Genomic DNA, 20,742 nt, shown 5'->3' on the forward strand with positions numbered 1-20,742 from the left:
TAGAGATTGAAGGATTGTTCGACCATAAATTTGCACATGAAATAAAAACTCATCTTTCATTAATGATCCTTAAATTAGATTTTTTTTTAAAAAAAAATTACGCACAATGCGCTTACATTAAGAAGAAATAAAAATCTCCACCCCACGCGGATGTGATTCGAACCCATAAACTCCCTGGTCATAGGTATGCTCCCAAACAGTAGGCTAAAAACCTTAAAATTAGATTGTTTTGTACATAAGAGTTAAAATAATTTTCACCTATAATTATAGGGATAAATTTCTATATAGTCTAATAATAATATATCAATCAATTGTTTCATTCTCTGCAAATTATCAAAAAATTTGATCTTGAATTGGTTCTTCTTGTTATGTCAAAAATTAATTATATTTCATATATATTAAATTTAAATTTATAAAATTAATTGTATTTCGCGGTCATCATCAAGTGGTGAATCCTTATTCCAACATGGCATTTTGGATCCATAAAGTAATATCTTATTACATGCATGCTTATAAACAACCTTTAAACTATATAAGAAATGCATTACTTGATCATTGCAAATTTTGCAAAATGGAACGACATCCTACATACTTGCAATTGTGTAATGGTTGAAATCAAATTCCTTATATTGTATATATATACCTTTTTGCTACATCTGATCTGAAAATAAAAATCCAATCAAGTAGAAAACACAGCCTCAACAATAGCATGCTTCTTCTTAGGATATCCCATACCAAACACGTGATTAAGATAAACCTTACCATCTTTCACTGTTGCTGCCGAGGCTAGCCGATGACCTGAACCTTTAAACTTCCCCACAACTGAACCACTTTCCCACCCGTCTGAGCTCTCTACTAGTCTCCCCGATGGAATTCCGGCAACCACTAGTTTACTCGGCGACAGTAGTAATAGACCGTCGCCGAGTATAAGAGAACCTCCATTAACTTTGATCAATTTCACTGCTTCTTCATCCTTGTTACTCAGATCAATTTTGAATAATTTGCCGGATAATGTATGGACTACTAATAAGAACCCGTCAGGGTGGTAAACGATGCCGTTTAGTCCGAGTAGGTTTTTGAACCATTGTTTTTGAATGAAGAGTGGGCTTTTGATTGTGGTTAATAAGTCTCCATCTTTTCCAACCTTCCAAATTTGACTGCCTACGACGTCGGTTATGTATGCATTACCTTCTGGATCCACTGCTACATCATCTGCGAATGCCTTTCCATTACCTACATTCATTTGGAGAAATATGATTAACTTGTTAATTTATTATGTGAGAAATAATAATAATAAAACTTAGGGGTTTTATTTTTTAATAATATGTTAAACTAATAATTCGTGGATGACAATTACTATTGCAATGCCATCAAATCATTAATAATTTAATTCTGATTTGACTGTATATTTAGGTGGTGTTTGATACAACAACAACAAAGCCTTAGTCCCGAAATGATTCGGGGTCGGCTAACATGAACCATCATATAAAACCGTGAAAATCAAGTCGTGTCAGCGACACAGATTCGCTCCCTCCACTCCGTCCTATCCACTACCATATTTTCCTCAATTCCCAATAAACTCATATCACTCTCGATCACCCTCCTCCAAGTTTGCTTAGGTCTTCCCCTACCCCTCACCACTACATCCCTTTGCCACTCTTCGGTTCTCCTAACCGGCGCATCAAGCGCTCTACGTCTCACATGGCCAAACCACCTTAGTCGGTTTTCTCTCATTTTATTCTCAATAGATGTGACCCCTACTTTTGTCCTAATTATTTCATTACGCACCCGGTCCTTTCTCGTGTGACCACACATCCATCTCAACATACGCATCTCCGCCACCGACATCTTATGGATGTGGCAGTGTTTCACTGCCCAACACTCCGTACCATATAACAATGCTGGTCTAATTGCCGTCCGGTAGAATTTTCCCTTCAATCTATTAGGCATGCCGGGATCACAAAGGAAACCCGTAGCACTCTTCCACTTCGACCAACCAGCTTTAATCCTATGAGCAACATCTCCATCTACTTCTCCATCCGTTTGGATAATAGATCCTAAATACCGGAAGCAATCCGAGGCCTGAACAACTCTCCCATCTAGGGTGATTGTCCCTACCTCCCTACTCCTACGGCCGCTAAACTTACACTCCAAATATTCTGTCTTACTTCGACTCAACTTAAAGCCTCTAGATTCTAGAGTTTGCCTCCATAGTTCCAACTTCATCTCTACTCCTTCTTTCGTCTCATCAACCAACACAATATCATCTGCAAACAGCATGCACCATGGTATACCATCTTGAAGTGAACTTGTTAGTTCATCCATAACGATGGCAAAAAGAAATGGGCTTAGTGCGGAACCTTGATGCACTCCAATCGTAATAGGAAACTCTTCAGTCTTCCCAACACTAGTATGTACACTCGTGCATACTCCCTCATACATGTCCTTTATGATGTCAATATATTTCCGCGAAATGCCTTTCCTTGTCAAGGCCCACCAAAGTACTTCCCTTGGTACCTTATCATATGCTTTCTCCAAGTCAATGAAAACCATATGCAAGTCTTTCTTCTTATTTCGATAGTGCTTCATTAATTGTCTCATTAGATGGATGGCTTCCATAGTTGATCTTCCCGGTATAAAGCCAAACTGGTTTTCCGAGATCTTCACCGTCCTCCTTAGCCTTTGTTCAATCACTCGCTCCCAAAGTTTCATAGTGTGACTCATTAATTTGATTCCCCGATAGTTGGCACAATCTTGGACATCGCCTTTGTTCTTATACAAAGGGATTAAGGTACTTTTCCTCTATTCTGATGGCATCTTATTGTTTCTCCAAATTTTGTTGAAGAACGTCGTCAACCATTCGATTCCTCTTTCTCCCAAACATCTCCAAATCTCAATAGGGATGCCATCAGGTCCTACTGCTTTCTTCAACTTCATCTTACTTAATGTCATTTTGACTTCACCCTTTTGAATTCTCCGCAGGCATTCATGATTTATCATATCGTGATGGATACTTATATCTCCAACATCTTGTTGGCGATCTCCATTAAATAAGTCATCAAAATAGGACCTCCATCGTTCCTTGATATCCTTATCTCCAACTAGGACTTTCTGGTCCACATCCTTCACACATTTAACTTTTCCGAGATCTCGCGTCTTCCTATCTCTCATTCGAGCAATTCTATATATGTCTCTTTCCCCTTCTTTCGTATCCAATCTTGTATACAGATCCCGATTCACCTTTGCTCTAGCATCTCGTATGACCTTCTTTACTTCCCTTTTAGCCTCTTTGTATTTTTCGTAGTTCTCGTCACTCCTACATTTCCCCAATAGTTTATAGGATTCTCTCTTACTCTTTACTGCTTGTCGTACTTCTTCTGTCCACCAAGATGTGTCCTTACCCGGTGGCATGCTACCTTTAGATTCCCCTAGAACTTCCTTCGCTACTTCCCTTATACTATGCTCCATCTTATTCCATATCGAATCTATATCTGAATCCATATTGCAAGTCCAAATATCTTTTTTGGTCATCTCATCCACAAATTTTTGTTGATTCTCCCCTTGCAATTTCCACCACTTAATCTTAGTCTCTACTTGAGGTGTTTGTTTTCTTATACATTTCCTATTTCGAAAATCTAGCACCACTACTCTATGTTGGGTTGTCGTACTCTCGCCAGGGATCACCTTACAATCAATATAACTCTTTCTCCAAGCACTCCTTACTAAGAAGAAGTCAATTTGGCTCGCATTACCGCCACTCCGATAAGTCACTAAGTGGGATGTTCTCTTCATAAACCATGTGTTCATGATACTCAAGTCATAGGCTGATGCGAATTCCAAAATATCATTTCCTGCTTCATTCTTATCTCCAAAGCCATACCCTCCATGAACACTCTCAAACCCATCTCGCCAAGAACCCACGTGTCCATTGAGATCACCCCCTAGTACCATTTTTTCATCCCTAGGAACCTGTTGCACCACTCCCTCTAAGTCATCCCAAAAAGCTTGTCTTATAGACACATCTAATCCTATTTGTGGCGCATATGCACTAATGACATTCACAACCTCATCCCCTATCACTAGCTTAACACTCATAATTCTATCGCTCTTCCTAGACACCGCTACTACCTCATCAATATACTCCCTATCAATAAGAATACCTACTCCATTTCTACCCTTATCCTTTCCTGAGTACCAAAGCTTATAACCCCAAGGAGCTATCTCTCTAGCCTTGGCTCCAACCCACTTGGTTTCTTGTAGGCATAATATATTTATTCTCCTCCTCTTCATAACATCTACAATTTCAGCTAATCTTCCTGTCAAAGAACCTATGTTCCATGTCCCAAAGCGTAACCTACTACCCTTACCCCTACCCCTACCATTACCGTGGACTAGCTTATTTACCCGCAACCCTTGCATATTTGACACCACCCCCGGGTCCTGGGATGGCGCGCCGCTTCGGGGCGACGACCTAGCAACCCTTGCACATTTATCACTACACCCGGGTCTAGGAAGTGCAGCGCGTCGCTGAGTAGGGAACGCCCCAACGGTATTTATATTATGGTTCATGTCATAAGATGTGGCTAAGTTTTACGCTGGCCGCCACAAACCTACCGCAACCCTCCTCCTTTGTCCGGGCTTGGGACCGGCTGTAAAGGCCACCAAGTGACCCTCACAGGCGGAGTTTTAGGTGGTGTTTGATAAATTTAAAAATTAAATGGTGAAAGATAAATAATTTTAAGTGTTAAATATTAATGGTTAAAGTATTAAATGATATAATTGTTTTGATAAATACTAAAATCAAATATCAAATATAAAAAATATTACTCTATATATGCTTTAAGATAAATATTTTGACTTCTCTACATACATAATTTTTAATTTAATTGAATGCTTCAAGTGGTCAAAGAGTTTTAATTATCAAACAAACTTAAAATAAATAAATGCATAAATACGATTAATATATGATTAAGTGATTTTTTGGATTATTAAACGGGACTTAAGCCTCCTCTGGTCGATCATAAAACTGCATTGCATTCAACCAATATAGGAAACTTCAAATTTTAGAGTACATACACACAAAAATAAAATAAAAATAATACCCTGATAATAAATTCGGATCCCTTACTGTTCTAGTTTATATATATTTAAAAATGGAATATTTAACCCTTTTCTTGTTTTGATTAACTAAGTAATCCTATTCCACGTTCGACTTATAATCCTTTTCGTTGAAGATTTTCCAATTTGTATTTCTTCTTGTATTTAGGATGATATTTATTTCTTTGGTTATTAATACAAGTTTGTTAAAAAAAGTAATCCTATTCCACGTTCGACTTATAAGATTAGCTGGAAAAGAGATATAGTCAACTTATAAATTACTCTGATCTGTATTTATTAGAAGCAATTAATAAGGGTATCTAGCTAGGCCGTTTACAAGTTGCTTTCATTTTCTTACTATCAGGCCAGGCCCACAATAATAATGCTATATTTTCAAGGGAAAATTTCATATTAATTCATTTTTAAAAAAAACTATCTACATTTATATTAAATTATAAGTTTTTAATTATATAAAACTAATATTTTTAGTATATTTTAAAAATTAAATTTTATAAATTAGAGAATTAGGATATATTGTCTAGGGTTTATTATAAATTTTAATTTAGGATGTAAAAACATATTTATTTTATTAAATATAGAAAATAATAATATATTCATAATTAAGTTTGATAATATGATATTCATATATGAAGTTCTAATTTCAAAGCATGAAACAAAATTTAACTAGCTACGGAAGTCCATACATAATACTAATAGTATAAGAAAGATTCCATGTAATACATAATATAATTAGTTAAGTTTTTAAAAGTGTAAATTTCCATGAAAATTTAAATGTTAAGGTGGCCCATAAATAAAGAAGACTACAAGGTAGCCCAACAGCTGAAGGCAAGTTTTTCTGTGGACCGTGTACAATAAATTCGACCAATAAAAAAAACAAGATACATACTACTTCAATGGAAATGATTGATGTATAATTTTTTTCATTTTTATTATTAGTAAAATTCAAATGGATCGAGAGTATAATAGGATATTTTGAATTTCTCTGCACTTAGTCTTGAGAATTATAATCAATTTATAAACAAGAAATCAAACTGTCATAATAAAATGACCACAGCTAAAAATTATAGAAATTTTTAATTGAAATTTTATAAGTAACATCTTTGAAATCAAGCTCAAAATACTGCAGACAGAAATAATTCCCTGTTTTCTGACTTTCGGATTCATTTGAAAACAAAACAAGGAAGCAAAATTGAAATGAATATAAAGCTTAAATGGAGAATTCCATCAAAGTTTAAAGGTTCAAGTTTAAGTCTACTCTATAATCTGAATACAGGGAAATATCATTACGCTCCCTAAATTTTTAATATTACAATTTGAAATAAAATTTCACTTATTTTTTTGAAATAAAATTTTACTTATAATGAAGTTTTGATTATTAAAAAAGTTATGACCATCAAATTCAATTAAGAATGTTATCTTTGTTTTTGACAAAGTAATATTTACTTTGTTTTTCTATCATTGGATGAACTTACTTTGTCAAAGTTCATCACCACCTAAGAGTGGAAAAAAACAAAATAAGGTTTACTTTGTTAAAAATAACGTAAGCATAGTTTAATCCCAGAATTTATTATCCATACATCTGAATTGTAAATTATAATTTTAATAGTTGAAAATTAGATTTAAATATATCAATGTCGTATTAAGAAATTTATAAAAAACACATTTCAAACTTTTAAAAAGTAAAATTTAAGAAAGAGTAGAAATGGGCTTCGAGTTTATGTGAATCTAATATTTTATTTATGAAAAATTTCACTATCTAGTGTATTACACTATGCACCAAACCAATAATTTCATAGTATGTGACATCTAAATCAATAAAATAAAATATTAGCATCATTTAGTTAATAAATTATATATATGTACAATATATTGGTTAATTATATATATATATATATATATATATATATATATATATATATATATATATATATATATATATATATTTATTGTAGATATTAAAATATATACCATAAATTTGACAAATAACCCTACGTACTACAGTAATTTATAAATGCTAAGCGCTAAAATTTTTTTTTTTTTTGCATGAAAGATTGGGACGCGATTAAGTGGCTAAAATATATAATATATCAAATAATTTAATGCACGAATGACGTGTATATAGGATTGTAGGACATAGAGTAAAATTTCTCGATGTGTGTTACTCCTTCTGTTCCATAATATTTGTCTTTTAAGGTTAAAATTGACGAATTAAGAAATACAATTAATGTTAACTAAAAAATTTTGTTACCCTTGTATTAATTGTATTCATTAATTAATCTTTATCTATTCTTAAAGTAAAAAAGCAACTTAAATAGGGATCTATTTAGTAAAACATCAATTAATATACATTGATTGTATCAAAACATCAAACATTATGGAACAAAAAAACTTCTTTAGAAAGATAAATATTATGGAACGGATGGAGTATAAAAAATTGATTCAGAGTTTATCATGTTAAATTACAAAATTAGAAAAAAAAAATATAGAAAAGATGAGGAGTTGATAATTCAGTGCTATTTGTCCTACTTTTGACTAGTGGAGAACTTGCCTTCAGCTAAAAGAAAGAAAGACACGAAGAAGTGAAGCAAATCTTACTTGGGCCACTGAGCTGGGTGAGAAACTGACGCTTCCACGTGGACAAATCATAAGCCGCCAAGGCGCTGTACCTATTTCCAAAGACATCGGCGATGGCCACAAGCAGCCGATTCCTGGGCCGGTCAAAGGCGATGCCAAGAGAAGCGTTACCGGCCAAGTCAATGTCCTTGACCAAAACAACTTCCTCTAAGACACTACCAGAGGAGTGATCGTCGGGCACGCGAATTTCGGCGAGGCCATTATCGCAGAAGGAGACAATGAATCGGCGATTGAGATCGTCCCACTTGGCGGACTCGCGGAAGAAACTGGAGCTGTGGTAGTGTAAAACGTGGGTAGGATGAGAAGCTAGCTCGAGGGAGATTATATAGGCGACGGGGATGGCAGAGAGGAGGAAGATGAAGATGATAGATGTGGAGGACCCAATAAAAGAGCAACACATTGTTCAGATTCAGAATTTGAAGGACTTGTATCCCTATGGAAGGCCTTTATTCTGAAATTTTGTTTGGTTTTGTAAAGCAAGTGGGATGATCATTGTCAATAGCACAGGAATGCCAACCACAATAAATACATTACAGGATCACGGAATGAATATGGTCACTAGGAGTAAACAAGGCAATGGAAGGTGTAAAGGATAAAGAGGGACTGGTTTCTAGGATACTCACACTTTGAGGCAAAGATGATAATATCGGTGAACTAGGGACAGTTGGAGGTGGATAATATTTTCCCTTCTTTCGTTAATAGTTGTCGATGTTTGTTTGCCGTTGTTATTTGTTTGTTATTAGTTGTTTAATTTATACTGTTTTTGGTAAAATTATGTTGAACTGTTAATGTTCGTGTGTAAAATGTTTAATATTAACATGTTTTAAATTAATCAACAAATAAATTATAAAATAAAACTAATTACACAAATTAATAAAAATAATTTAAATAAATTTTTACTAAACGGAGCAAAATATTGTTTTTTCAGCAATGATATTATAGAGATAGAAATAATGTTGAAAAAGAAACATGTTTTTTAGAAACTAATTACAAATGTTCATAAAAAGCTCAAAAAAGAAGTTTTTCGTAAAAAGCTCTGAAATGTAGTTGTTTAATAAAAAAAAGCTAAACCTAGTGTTTTTTAAACCTAACTAAACACTGTATTTTCTGTTGTTTGGAGTAAAACGCTAAACGCTATTCTAAAAAATTGAAACAAATCCTCTAAAAACAAGTATCATTATTATTTTTATTCTATAATATTTGTCATTTTTATGGTTTTCATTGAGATTAAGGATCAAATAATTTGTCTTGAATTTAGAATGGTTTAGAAAAACTCAAAATTATATAATGCATAAACTTAAATTTGACTTTCTTTAAATAGTGAATTTAATACATTTTTTAAATCCCACGACTTCACATTCCTAAACTTGAAAAAACAACATTAAAAATCTAAAAGTGACAAATAAATGAAATTGAGATTATGATTAAAAGTGATAGATACTATGGAACAGAAGGAAGTAATTCATAGAATTAAATTTTAAATTTATATAAAGAAAATAGTTTAGTGATTTTTAACTTAGCTGGATATTTTAAATGATTAAAAAGTTGTAATTATGAAACACATTTAAAGTAAATTAGTGTTTAAATTATTTAATTATGTAATTTTAGGGTTATCAAATAGGACTTTAACTCACTGGTCAATCAGAAAACTTCATTGAATCAATATGGACCTTTAGTGTCCGTTTGTTTTATGATGCGGGGCATCTTTCCCTAGGATCGAGTCCGAACGAGGGAAGTCGGGGAAAGAATCAAGCACGAGCAACAAGCAAGCAAGGAGGCCAAAACAATACAACACATCCGCTCAGACACGCCCCGCGTGTACTTGGACACGCTCCGCGTGTATTTGAGATTGATCCGGAGAAGGTCTGGAAGGTCACATATGCAGGGCTTGGATTGGGCACGCTCCGCGTGGAAGAAAACACGCCCTGCGTACTTGAGGGTTTGATCCGGAGAAGAGTTCAGCAGCCAAAGTACGTCCCGCGTACTTCTGGGTACGTCCCGCGTATAATGGCTACTGATCTAGAGAAGGGCTCATCAGCCAAAGTACGCCTCGTGTACTTCAGGGCACGCCTCGAGTATAATGGATACTGATCCGGAGAAGGGTTCATCAGCCAAAGTACGCCTCGTGTACTTCTACGCCTCGTGTACTTTCACTTTTCAGGAACTTGTTCCTTACTCCAGCTTCCTGGTTATTTACACTTTTGGTCCCTCAGCTCCTTTCCCCATCTACAAATCAACCTCATCCACTTACCTTTACCCCATTTACCCCTTCTCTTATCATTTTAATTAGTTATTTGATTTACCCTTTTATGTAATTTGTTTTAGGGTTTTTGAGATGATATAAATTCATCTCTTTCTCTTGTAATAGGTTAACTTTTTATCAATCAAAATTATATCTTCTTCAAGAAGCTTTTGTTAAGGTTTTCACCTTCAACAATGGGGGATCTTTGATTTCCTATGGATTTAGTCCATGAATTGGGATTCACTCCTTCTAGTTTAGCTAGAGAATTGGAATATCTTTGTTAGTTTACGATTAAAACTAACACGTCACTTTCAGATAAATCCGATCTGTATCAGTTGGTATCAGAGCCGATCGTTTTCCTTGAACGGAGACTTCTTTCGACGATGATTCAACCGAGTTTTCTACAGGCCATTAGAGATTATGCCGCCAAGAGCCTTGAAGTACTCCAAACCGAAGCAAGGGAGATGGATATTGAGCTTGCCGAGATGAGGAGGAAGACTATAGAGAACTTGGAGCAAGAAAGGCTACAAAGAGGCAACCGAAACAAACGTAGGCGACAACGTCGGGCCCAACGGGAAAAGGATGAAGAAACCTCCATGTTGTCTCCTCAAGGTTCATCCCAAATCTTTCCTCCATTATACAAGAAAGAGGTAAACCCAACATTTTCGAATTCTCATTTGGAAGTTATGGATGAATTTATTTCTAGTGAGGGATTGGATGTTGGTGATGTTATTTGTGAACTAGATTCTCATTTTGGGTTATTTGATAATGATGTTGTGAATGAGAATGTGGATTTATATGTGGATGAGGAGGAAGGAGTGTTGATAGGGGAGGATGTTGGGGAAAACAATGTAGCAAGTGTTGCTCCCCAAGTGTTTGATGAAATGCCTCTTAAGCATAGCTACATATGTATGCTTAAGGACATTGAGGATATTTGTCTTGAAGAAGGGGAGAAGGAGTTTGGGCTTATTTATCTCTTTGAGGAGAGTGCTGAAATTGCATTGTGTGTAGAGATTGATGGCTATGGAGATGGGAGAGATGTTGGTGGTTCTACCATGTTGGGTTGTAGCATATCTTTTGAGTCGGACGACTTGGCACGTGAATTAGTCGGTTCGAATTATGAAGAGAAGTGGAAGGAAACGAGAGGTCATGGGAAAAGACGGATCGTGGATGAGGATGGAAATGAATTTGAATACAACCATGAGGAAGAGGAGTTAGAAGAAGAGATTGATGAAGAGGAGAACCAATCCGAGAATGAGCTAGTAAGACATGAGGAGTGTGATTATTGTGAATGCGAATTCGAGGATGAGGTTGAAGAGAGAGAGCACGCTTCCATAGATGAGATATGTGAGGATGGTGAACTTTGTCATAGTGCATATGAGTTTGATTATGATGAAGATGGTAGAGTTTACCATGAGGAGGATGAACGTCAACGGATTGAGTGGAACCAATATGGGACCACTTATGAGGAAGACGAAGATGGAGTCTACTATGATGAGAGTGGGCATCGATGTGTTGAGTGGGATCGACACGGGGCTCCTTATGAAGATAATGAAAGTAGATTCTATTGTGATGATGAGTTGGAGGATGTTGAACGGGACTACCATGACGATATCTATGAGTATGATGGAGGTAGGTTCCATCATGATGATGAGTTGGGTAATGAAGAGTGGAACCGAAACGAAGATGCTTATGATGATGAAGAAAATCGGTTCCAAGATGAGGATGAGGCGAGAAGTGTTGAGTGGATCCAAGATGAAGACACTTATGAAGTTGATGATGATGGCAATGAGCACAATGTGTATTTGGTGACTAGGGTGCCAATGCCTAGTGAAGAGGAGCCTAGCCAACGTCATCGATTATTTAGAACTCGATGCTTAGTTCGTGGGAAGAAGTGTGAGATGGTGATCGATGGAGGAAGCCAAGTGAATATCATTAGTTGGTCCGCCATGATCAAATTTGGGTTGGTTCCCGAGCCACATCCTAGACCTTACCGCATTGGTTGGGTCAACGAAGTGGAAAAGCTTCAAGTTACTCATTGGTGTAAAGTTCCTTTCACTATTGGAGCTTATGGGGATGAAGCTATGTGTGATGTTGTGGAGATGGGTGCTTGTGATGTGCTACTTGGTAGGCCATGGCAATTTGATTGTGATGCCTCACATGCGGGAAGAAGCAACACCTACACCATACGCAAAGGCAGAATCCGATATGTCCTTACACCTTTGAAGAGTTCTCCTAGTAAGAGAATGGAGACCACTTTAGAAGATTGTCCAACTCGAGAGTTGAGTGTGAATGGGTGCATTGGTGGAACGGTTGAGACCTTGAATCATCTTGACTTGGGTTCCATAGTTGAGCTAGCTAGCCACTCTCCTAGTGAAGTCAAATCCCAAGAGGAGGATGGGGTTGAGAAAGGGAGTAGCAAAGTTGGAAGTGGGGAAGTAGAGCCGATGTTCAAGGGTGACAAGCACGTGTCTTTCAATTAGCCACCTAAAGGGCTCCCTAAAGGACTTCCACCTTTGAGGAAGCTACCACATGACATAGCATGGGATCCGGGAGATAGTGCACCTAGCTCTACGCATGGTGAGCTGATCTCTAGAGAGGAGGAGGAAGGTTGCTCTATGAAGCCTATTGATAGCACCGAGATGCCTAGCACATGCCACATGCAAAAGAATCGAGTCACTCATTGGGTAAATTCTGAACTTATTCTTTTGTGCTTTGTTGAGATACTTGTGTTGGAATCTTGGATGTGTATGTTGAGGGAGGACCTTCCCGATGATGAGCTTATGGGAGGTGATCTTGTTGTGAGAAAGGGGAGCTTGATATTGAGGGAGAACCTTCCCTATGATGGAACCGTGAGGGTTGATCTTGTTATGGACTATGGTGATTATTCATTGAAGGGGAATGGCTTCCCGGGAAACATAGAAAGGATGGAAGGAGATCAAGACTTGGTAAACTCGGAACTCATTATTTTGCACTTTATTGCTATGTATGTGTGGGGGTATATGTGGTGCTTGTTGAAGAAGCACCAACCCTATGAGGAGTCAATGGGAAGCAATCTTGTGATAAAGAGAGTGGGGTTTATGAAGTCTTTGATGAATGGGAATAGCCGCTTGAGAGGTGTTGAGGAGATTGACGGAAGTCAAGACTTGGGGAATAATGGCCAAGTTATTGAAGTGGCAAGTCTTGAAGTTCCGGGATTGTTAGCCCAAGGGGAGGATGGAGCTAGTCTAAGTGTGCTTGAGTTCACTATGATGTGGGTTGACAAGTGTCGCCGAGATATTCCGTTTGATGTGGGCCATAGGCAAGGAGATAATGAACATGATAGCCGAGTTAGCGGAATGAGTGATAGCCAAGTCCGGGCATATTCAATTCAAAGTCATGTTTGGGTTGTGAAGAGTACTCAAGGGATCGCTCCAATTTGGGTTGACATATAGCACCGGGACATGTCATTTGAGTTTGGCTATGAGCGAGTGGAGGTTGAGCTTAGCATCCGGGTTGATGGCGTAAGGTATATTGAGGTCCGGGCATATTCGACTCAAGACCATGTTGGGGTTTTGAAGAGTGCTTATGGGATTGATCCTAGTTGGGTTGATATGTGTCGTCGGGACATTCCATTCGACGTAGGCCATGAGCGGAAGAAGGTCGAGTTCATTCCTCAAGTTCGTGATGGGGAGATCAAGAGGGTCCATGGGTGGTCCGTTCAACGAAATGAGGGGTGTGGGCAGACCATCCAAGCATTCATTGGGAATTGGTTTGACAATCTTCGCCAAGACATACCATTTGACGTTGGTAGAGCATCCGAAATTGGTGGAGATTGGGAGATGAGCACCACGGAAGATGAAGTCCGGGGTGAGACACTTGTGGAAATATGGGGAAAAGCTCGTGAGGAGAAGGTGAGTCCGACAATATGTGGAGTGGACTTCTTGAATTCATCTCGAACAACACCTTGGTTCGATTTGAGGGCTTGGGTTCATTCACAACGAACACGTCTCTTCAATGTATGGCAAGCAACTTGGGGTCAAGTTCTTTTTAAGAGAGAGTGTATGATGCGGGGCATCTTTCCCTAGGATCGAGTCCGAACGAGGGAAGTCGGGGAAAGAATCAAGCACGAGCAACAAGTAAGCAAGGAGGCCAAAACAATACAACACATCCGCTCAGACACGCCCCGCGTGTACTTGGACATGCTCCGCGTGTATTTGAGATTGATCCGGAGAAGGTCTGGAAGGTCACATATGCAGGGCTTGGATTGGGCACGCTCCGCGTGGAAGAAAACACGCCCTGCGTACTTGAGGGTTTGATCCGGAGAAGAGTTCAGCAGCCAAAGTACGTCCCGCGTACTTCTGGGTACGTCCCGCGTATAATGGCTACTGATCCAGAGAAGGGCTCATCAGCCAAAGTACGCCTCGTGTACTTCAGGGCACACCTCGAGTATAATGGATATTGATCCGGAGAAGGGTTCATCAGCCAAAGTACGCCTCGTGTACTTCTGGGCACGCCTCGTGTACTTTCACTTTTCAGGAACTTGCTCCTTACTCCAGCTTCCTGGTTATTTACACTTTTGGTCCCTCAGCTCCTTTCCCCATCTACAAATCAACCCCATCCACTTACCTTTACCCCATTTACCCCTTCTCTTATCATTTTAATTAGTTATTTGATTTACCCTTTTATGTAATTTGATTTAGGGTTTTTGAGATGATATAAATTCATCTTTTTCTCTTGTAATAGGTTAACTTTTTATCAATCAAAATTATATCTTCTTCAAGAAGCTTTTGTTAAGGTTTTCACCTTCAACAATGGGGGATCTTTGATTTCCTATGGATTTAGTCCATGAATTGGGATTCACTCCTTCTAGTTTAGCTAGAGAATTGGAATATCTTTGTTAGTTTACGATTAAAACTAACACGTCACTTTCAGATAAATCCGATCTGTATCAGTTTTCATTTTTCGGAATTACTTTTTGCTTTTTAATTCTAAAGATGAGGTAAAAAGTGTTCAATAAATTTGGAAATGCTTTTGGGAAAAAAAAATCAACTAATATTTATTACCTAACACCAACAATGAATAGAAAACAGTAATAGATGACCTAATCGGGCCTTACTCTTGGAAGTAAACACACAAAAATATTTAAGTTTGGAATTTATGCGAATTTAATGTCTTATTCTTTCAATCCCTCTAATAGTATATTGTTGTTCGTGGGGTCAATAGCGCTAATCAGATGATTGGTTGGGCTAACCTGAAATTTGGTTGATTCAAACTCAATTGCTGGAGGCCTCCTATGGAATATCTTTGAAGACTAGATTGTTAGGTTCTGGCATCGTATAGGTTGTGAAAGCTCTTTTGAGGCTGAAACTATGGGAGGGGGTATTTTGATCTCCTTCTTACTAAAGAGTGTAATATCTATCTTCTAGAGTTGGAATCTAACAACCAAGAGGTTATCCACAGTATTGATCCAAAAGTGGATGTGGTGAGGTCTCGTAAGAATCTAGTGGATATTCGAAACATCATTAATTCTTTTAATCAAATGGAAGTTCATCATATTTATTGAGAACAGAAACATGTAGTGAATTCTATTACTTTTAGTACTAATGGCTCGGGTCTTAGATATACCAAGATTTTTCATCCTCAAATGACTACTTTTTGAGTTTTACAGGATTATCTGGTTGTTTGTTTTCCACATTTTATTCTGGGATAATTTGATATTTTGTTTGTTTATTTTTCTATTGTTATATTTCTTTGTTTAGTTATAAAAATAATTAGAAACTCTAAACTCTAAAATATATAACATATCATCAAATTATTAATACGGTGCTCGAATGACATGTACATCGAATAAACGTATAGTAAAATTTCTTGATTTGACGTGTGTAATAAAAAAATAGATTGAAAGTTTAATATGTTAAATTATACTATAAAAAATAAATATTTTAAAAAATTGAAATATAACCAATAAAAAAATTGAAAAGATGAGGAAGTTGAGTATTTTTTTTTAGGTTCCATGTCCTTATTTAAAAAGTTGATTTGCCTCTTATACATTTAAAATGTTGAAATCACTCTTTAACTTGTTTAAAAGTAACCTATTAACTTCCTAAACTCCATGTGACGAAAGAAGAAATTTTAGAAACATTGAAATGCGTATGCTTTAAGCAAGTTTAAAAGAATAATAAATCACTTTAAGAAAGTTCATGGAGCTAATAATACATTTTAAAGAGTCCATTAGTCCAAGAGTTTAATAGAACATTTGACTCTTTGTAATACAGTGGTTAGAAATGTATTAAGCCTAAAGGTGTCAATGAGCTAGAGTGGTTCGTAAACTGTTCGAGCTTACTCAAAGCTCGAGTTGATAAAGTTCGGGTTGAGTTCGGACATACACGAGCCTAGGTTCGGTATCGGTTGGTTACCCCTGTTAAAATAATAGATAATTCAACGTTATTTGTCCTAGTTTTGACCAGCAAGCATAAACTCGAAGAAATTGCCGGTGATATCGATAGCAGAAAAGAAAGACACAAAGAAATCTTACTTGGGCCATTGAGCTGGGTAAGGAACTGACGTTTCCACGTCGACAAATCATAAGCCGCCAGACCGCTGTATTTATTTCCATGGACATCGGCGACGGCCACAAGCAGACGATTCCTCGGGCGGTCAAAGGCGATGCCAAGAGAAGCATTACCGGCCAAGTCAAGGTCCTTGACCAAAGTAACTTCCTCTAAAACAGTATCGGAGGAGTGATCGTCAGGCACACGAATTTCGCCCAGGCCATTATCGAAGAAGCCGACAATGAATCGGCGATTGAGATCGTCCCACATTGCGCAGTCGCGGAAGAAACCGGAGCTGTGGTAGTGGAAAACGTGTGTAGGAGGAGAAGCTAGCTCGAGGGAGATGATATAGGCGAAGGGGATGGCGGAGAGGAGGAAGAGGAAGATGATAGATCTGGCGGAGCAAACAGAGCAAGCCATTGCTCAGATTCGAAATTCGAAGGATTTGGTGAAGGAAGGGAGGGAAAGAAAGAATCAAAGAGAGTGGGTGGGAATTAGGAGTGCATGGAGATTTAAGATGTACTATATTATATAGGTTTAATTACAAAAATGGATTAAATGGGAGGTCTATTTATATATTTAACCCATTTACTCAACCTACTACATATTTAGACTGATTTTGTATTACTTTCTCATAATACCCTCAATATTTACGCGCGGCTATCTTCCTCCCGTCTGACTTCGCAGAGGTTAGCATATGCGAAGCCTGCGAAGCTAATATTTGGTTTAGTTGATGATTTTAGTTAGCATATGCGAAGTCTGCGAAGCTAATGTTTGGTTTAGTTGATGATTTTAGTTAGCATATGCGAAGCTAATGTTTGGTTTAGTTGATGATTTTAATTAGCATATGCGAAGCCTGCCAAGCGAATGTTTGGTTTAGTTGGTGATTTTAGTTAGCATATACGAAGTCTGGATGTGTTTTTAACAAAATTCGCTAAGTGTTATATAACAAAAAAATGGCAAACAATAACGGATTCTAACATTATTTAACAAAAAAAAATCAGAACATAAATAAATACACCAACAATAATTCAGTGAGATTTATAGAATTAGGCATTTTCTCTGCGTTTCTCAATCTTCCGCCTCACGGAACGAGGTTGCCGTTCGCTCTAAAATCGCCCTCTTTCTTCCCTTTTCTCTGTTGTTCGCCTTCTTCTTCGTCTTTTCTATCACTGTTCACCTTTTTCTACCGTCTGTTCGCATTCTTCCTCTTCTTTGCTCTCATTGTTCACCTTCTTCTACCGTCGTTCGCCCTAAAATCGCCCTCTCGTTTTTCCTCCACCGTCGTTCGCTTCCCTTTTCTCTCACCGGAGTAGGAGTTGCTGGAGAACGCCGTCAAACAACAACGGATTTTACAGGTTAGATCCCTGTGGAAGGAGAATGAGCCATTTTGGGTGAAGAGGAAACCGTAAGAAAGAGGAAGAGGGAGATGAAAGATTGGAGGTATTATGGAAAAGTCACACAAAAATAGTCTAGATATGTAGTAGGTTGAGTAAATGTGTTAAATATGTAAATGGACTTCCTATTTGACCTTGTTTTGTAATTAACCCTATTATATATCACGATTGTTTCGATTTTTTTCCTGCTCTATTTTATTCTTTTTTTTTTTGAAGGGATTTTTTATTCATTTATTCAACACGAGCAAATATTTTATCCCAAAAAACAAAACAAAACACGAGCTAATAAAATATTAGATTTCCAAAATAAAATAATACATTACAATATTGTCAATTTTGTTATATTCAACACTTTACTTCCCAAATTTATTTTAATAAAATATATTTAAAAATATCAAGTAAGTTTGTTTAAGTAGTAATTTAGGGGTGCATATAAAAATTTGGAAAACCGAAACTGAATTGGAAATAAGGTTAACTGGAATTTTTTTTTTGGTAGAAAAGGAAAGCAAAGCAAAGCAAAACAAGCAACTACACCGGGATTAGCCTAGGAAAGCTAACCCCAATCATATCCTCTAAAAGAAGAGGAGAAAGAGCGATAGGGGGGAACGGTAAAGGTAGAAACACCTAACACCCCCTCATGGCCTGCCGCCGCCAAGTGATCTGCAACACGGATTAATGTACGGTATTTAATTTTAAAAATCGTGGTTAATAGTTATGGTAACAGTTTTAATAATAAAAAAAGTTAACCGAAACCAACTAAATGTCAATTAAATATTAAAAATTGTAAAAATACATTTATTTAAATGGGTAAATAATTATTTAGTTCCTATAGTTTTACATAACCCACTAATCAGTCCACTATTTAATTATAAAGTCTCTAAAGTTTTTCACTTTCAATAGTTTAGTCCTTCTAGATGAGATGAAAATACATAAATAACCCTCAATTTATTTGTTAGTGTCTCTCTAATTTCAGTTTATGTGACTTTCTTTTTTCTTTTATGTCTCTGGATGATATAGAAACAAGGACAAGATTTTATTATTTGTTTTTCAAAAATTTGTAGTCAAAAGTTTTATTAGAGGCAATTTTGCCTTTTAGAAATTTATTTTTATCCGCATAATTGTTCTTTAACATATTTGTAGACTAAAATTTGATATAAGGACTAAACAGTTTAACAGAATAAAAAATGAGGGACCATATAATTATTTTAACAAAGTCAGAGACTAATTAGTATCTTATGTAAAATCATAACGGAGAGTTTGGTATTCTATTGAGATAGAGATAAGGATAAAGGTTGGAATAGGGATAAGGATAAATGGGTGGGATAAGGATAAAAATACGATAGTCGAAAATTATTATTCAATGTTTGGTATGTGGGATAGGGATAGGGATAAAATAATACATTTAGGATGCTTTTAGTATGACGTAACGTAATGCAATGTAATGTAATCAAAGTTGTAATATAATCAAACTTGTAATGTAATAGAATGGAATGACGATTCCATTACCATGTTTGGTTAAAAAAATGATGAAATGTAATTAGCATTACATTACTTATGTTTGCTTATTTAAATATAATCGCAAAATTTTATTTACATAATTAAAATCAACAAAAAAAACATGAAAATCGTGAAATTAGTATATAATTTTCTGTGTTTTCATAGTATTTTTTTACATTTTTCTCGTTTTTCGTTTTCCATTTTCACCGATTTTTTCTATTTTCTTTTTTTGCTTTTTTTCGTTTTTAGGTTTTCTAGTTTTTGCGTTTTTGAGAATGATGAGAAGTGAGACTTGACAAATGAGAGGTTAGATGGAACTTTAAAGATAGAAATTAGGATTACTTGTTGGATGTAATGAGAATTCAATCCATTTTTTTTTATGTAATGGGATTACAATAGTTGTTAAACAAAATTTAATCTATGGATTTCTCATTCCATTACAATAAAATTTTAAAGTGCAACCAAACATGGTAATGACTCTTCAATGTAATGGGCATTCCATTACAAAGCCCATTACATCTTACCAAACGGCCCTTACTATTTTAACCTTATTTAAACTACATAACATTAATTTGAGGGATAAGATGGACTTTTCCATCCTATTAAAATCGCAGGAGCTTATCCCACCTCCTTATACCACCCTCATCCTGGGTATAAGATTTGAGGGATAAGAGTCTTATCCCTCATCTGTCTCACTTTTCTATCTCCAAACAAACACGGGATAACTTATCTCGTATTTTTTATCCATCTCCCACCTTCTATATCCCTTCTAACAAACACCCCGTAAGGGTTAAATAATTAGTGTATTATATAAAATCACACTTGCACGCATATCTCCCTCTCCGTCGTTAATCTTTTCAACACGTCATTGACTCTTTTATTATTTATTCATGCATAGAAAGCGAAATAAAAGATTAATCGACCGAAATAATTGATTAACCGATTAGTGATTAACGAATTTAGTAAACTTATATGGTTAGTGTTTTTAAAAAACCGATCAAATGATTAACCGATGAAATTAATTTTAATAAACTGATTAACCACGTTACATGATAGTAACTTGTTTGCAAATACATTAAACGGGTCGTGTTTTTTGTTTGAAAAATTAATTGTATTATTTTCAAAGATTATATCATCATGATATCTTTTTCTTAATAAAAGTCTTGTTCTCAATTGTTTACTTTTCAAAAACTTTTGATATATTCTTTCAAAAAAAAAAACTTTTGATATATACAATATTCTTTGACCGGGCGGGATACCATGAACGTGTGGAATTTTCCCATCTTGTAATTAACTAGAAAAAAAAAAAAAAAGAATTATT

At 36.2% G+C, this 20,742-nt stretch overlaps 1 protein-coding gene across 2 annotated transcripts; it reads right to left on the minus strand.

The window, feature by feature from the left end:
* Positions 1–533: 533 nt before the first annotated feature.
* Positions 534–17,035, minus strand: LOC136217643 (uncharacterized). Of its 2 annotated transcripts, none has more exons than XM_066004255.1 (2): positions 16,512–17,035; positions 534–1,233 (listed from the first exon to the last, which is right to left on the minus strand). In XM_066004255.1, the coding sequence occupies exons 1-2, from the start codon at positions 16,945–16,947 to the stop codon at positions 680–682; spliced, it is 990 nt and encodes a 329-aa protein (XP_065860327.1). In that variant the 5' UTR covers positions 16,948–17,035; the 3' UTR covers positions 534–679. The 2 variants fall into 2 exon arrangements, with proteins under 2 accessions (XP_065860327.1, XP_065860326.1); XM_066004254.1 differs by lacking the exon at positions 16,512–17,035 and adding an exon at positions 7,714–8,553.
* Between the last annotated feature and the right edge of the window lie 3,707 nt (positions 17,036–20,742).

Source organism: Euphorbia lathyris, chromosome 2 (assembly GCF_963576675.1).
Source record: "Euphorbia lathyris chromosome 2, ddEupLath1.1, whole genome shotgun sequence".
Classification (NCBI taxonomy): Eukaryota; Viridiplantae; Streptophyta; class Magnoliopsida; order Malpighiales; family Euphorbiaceae; genus Euphorbia; species Euphorbia lathyris.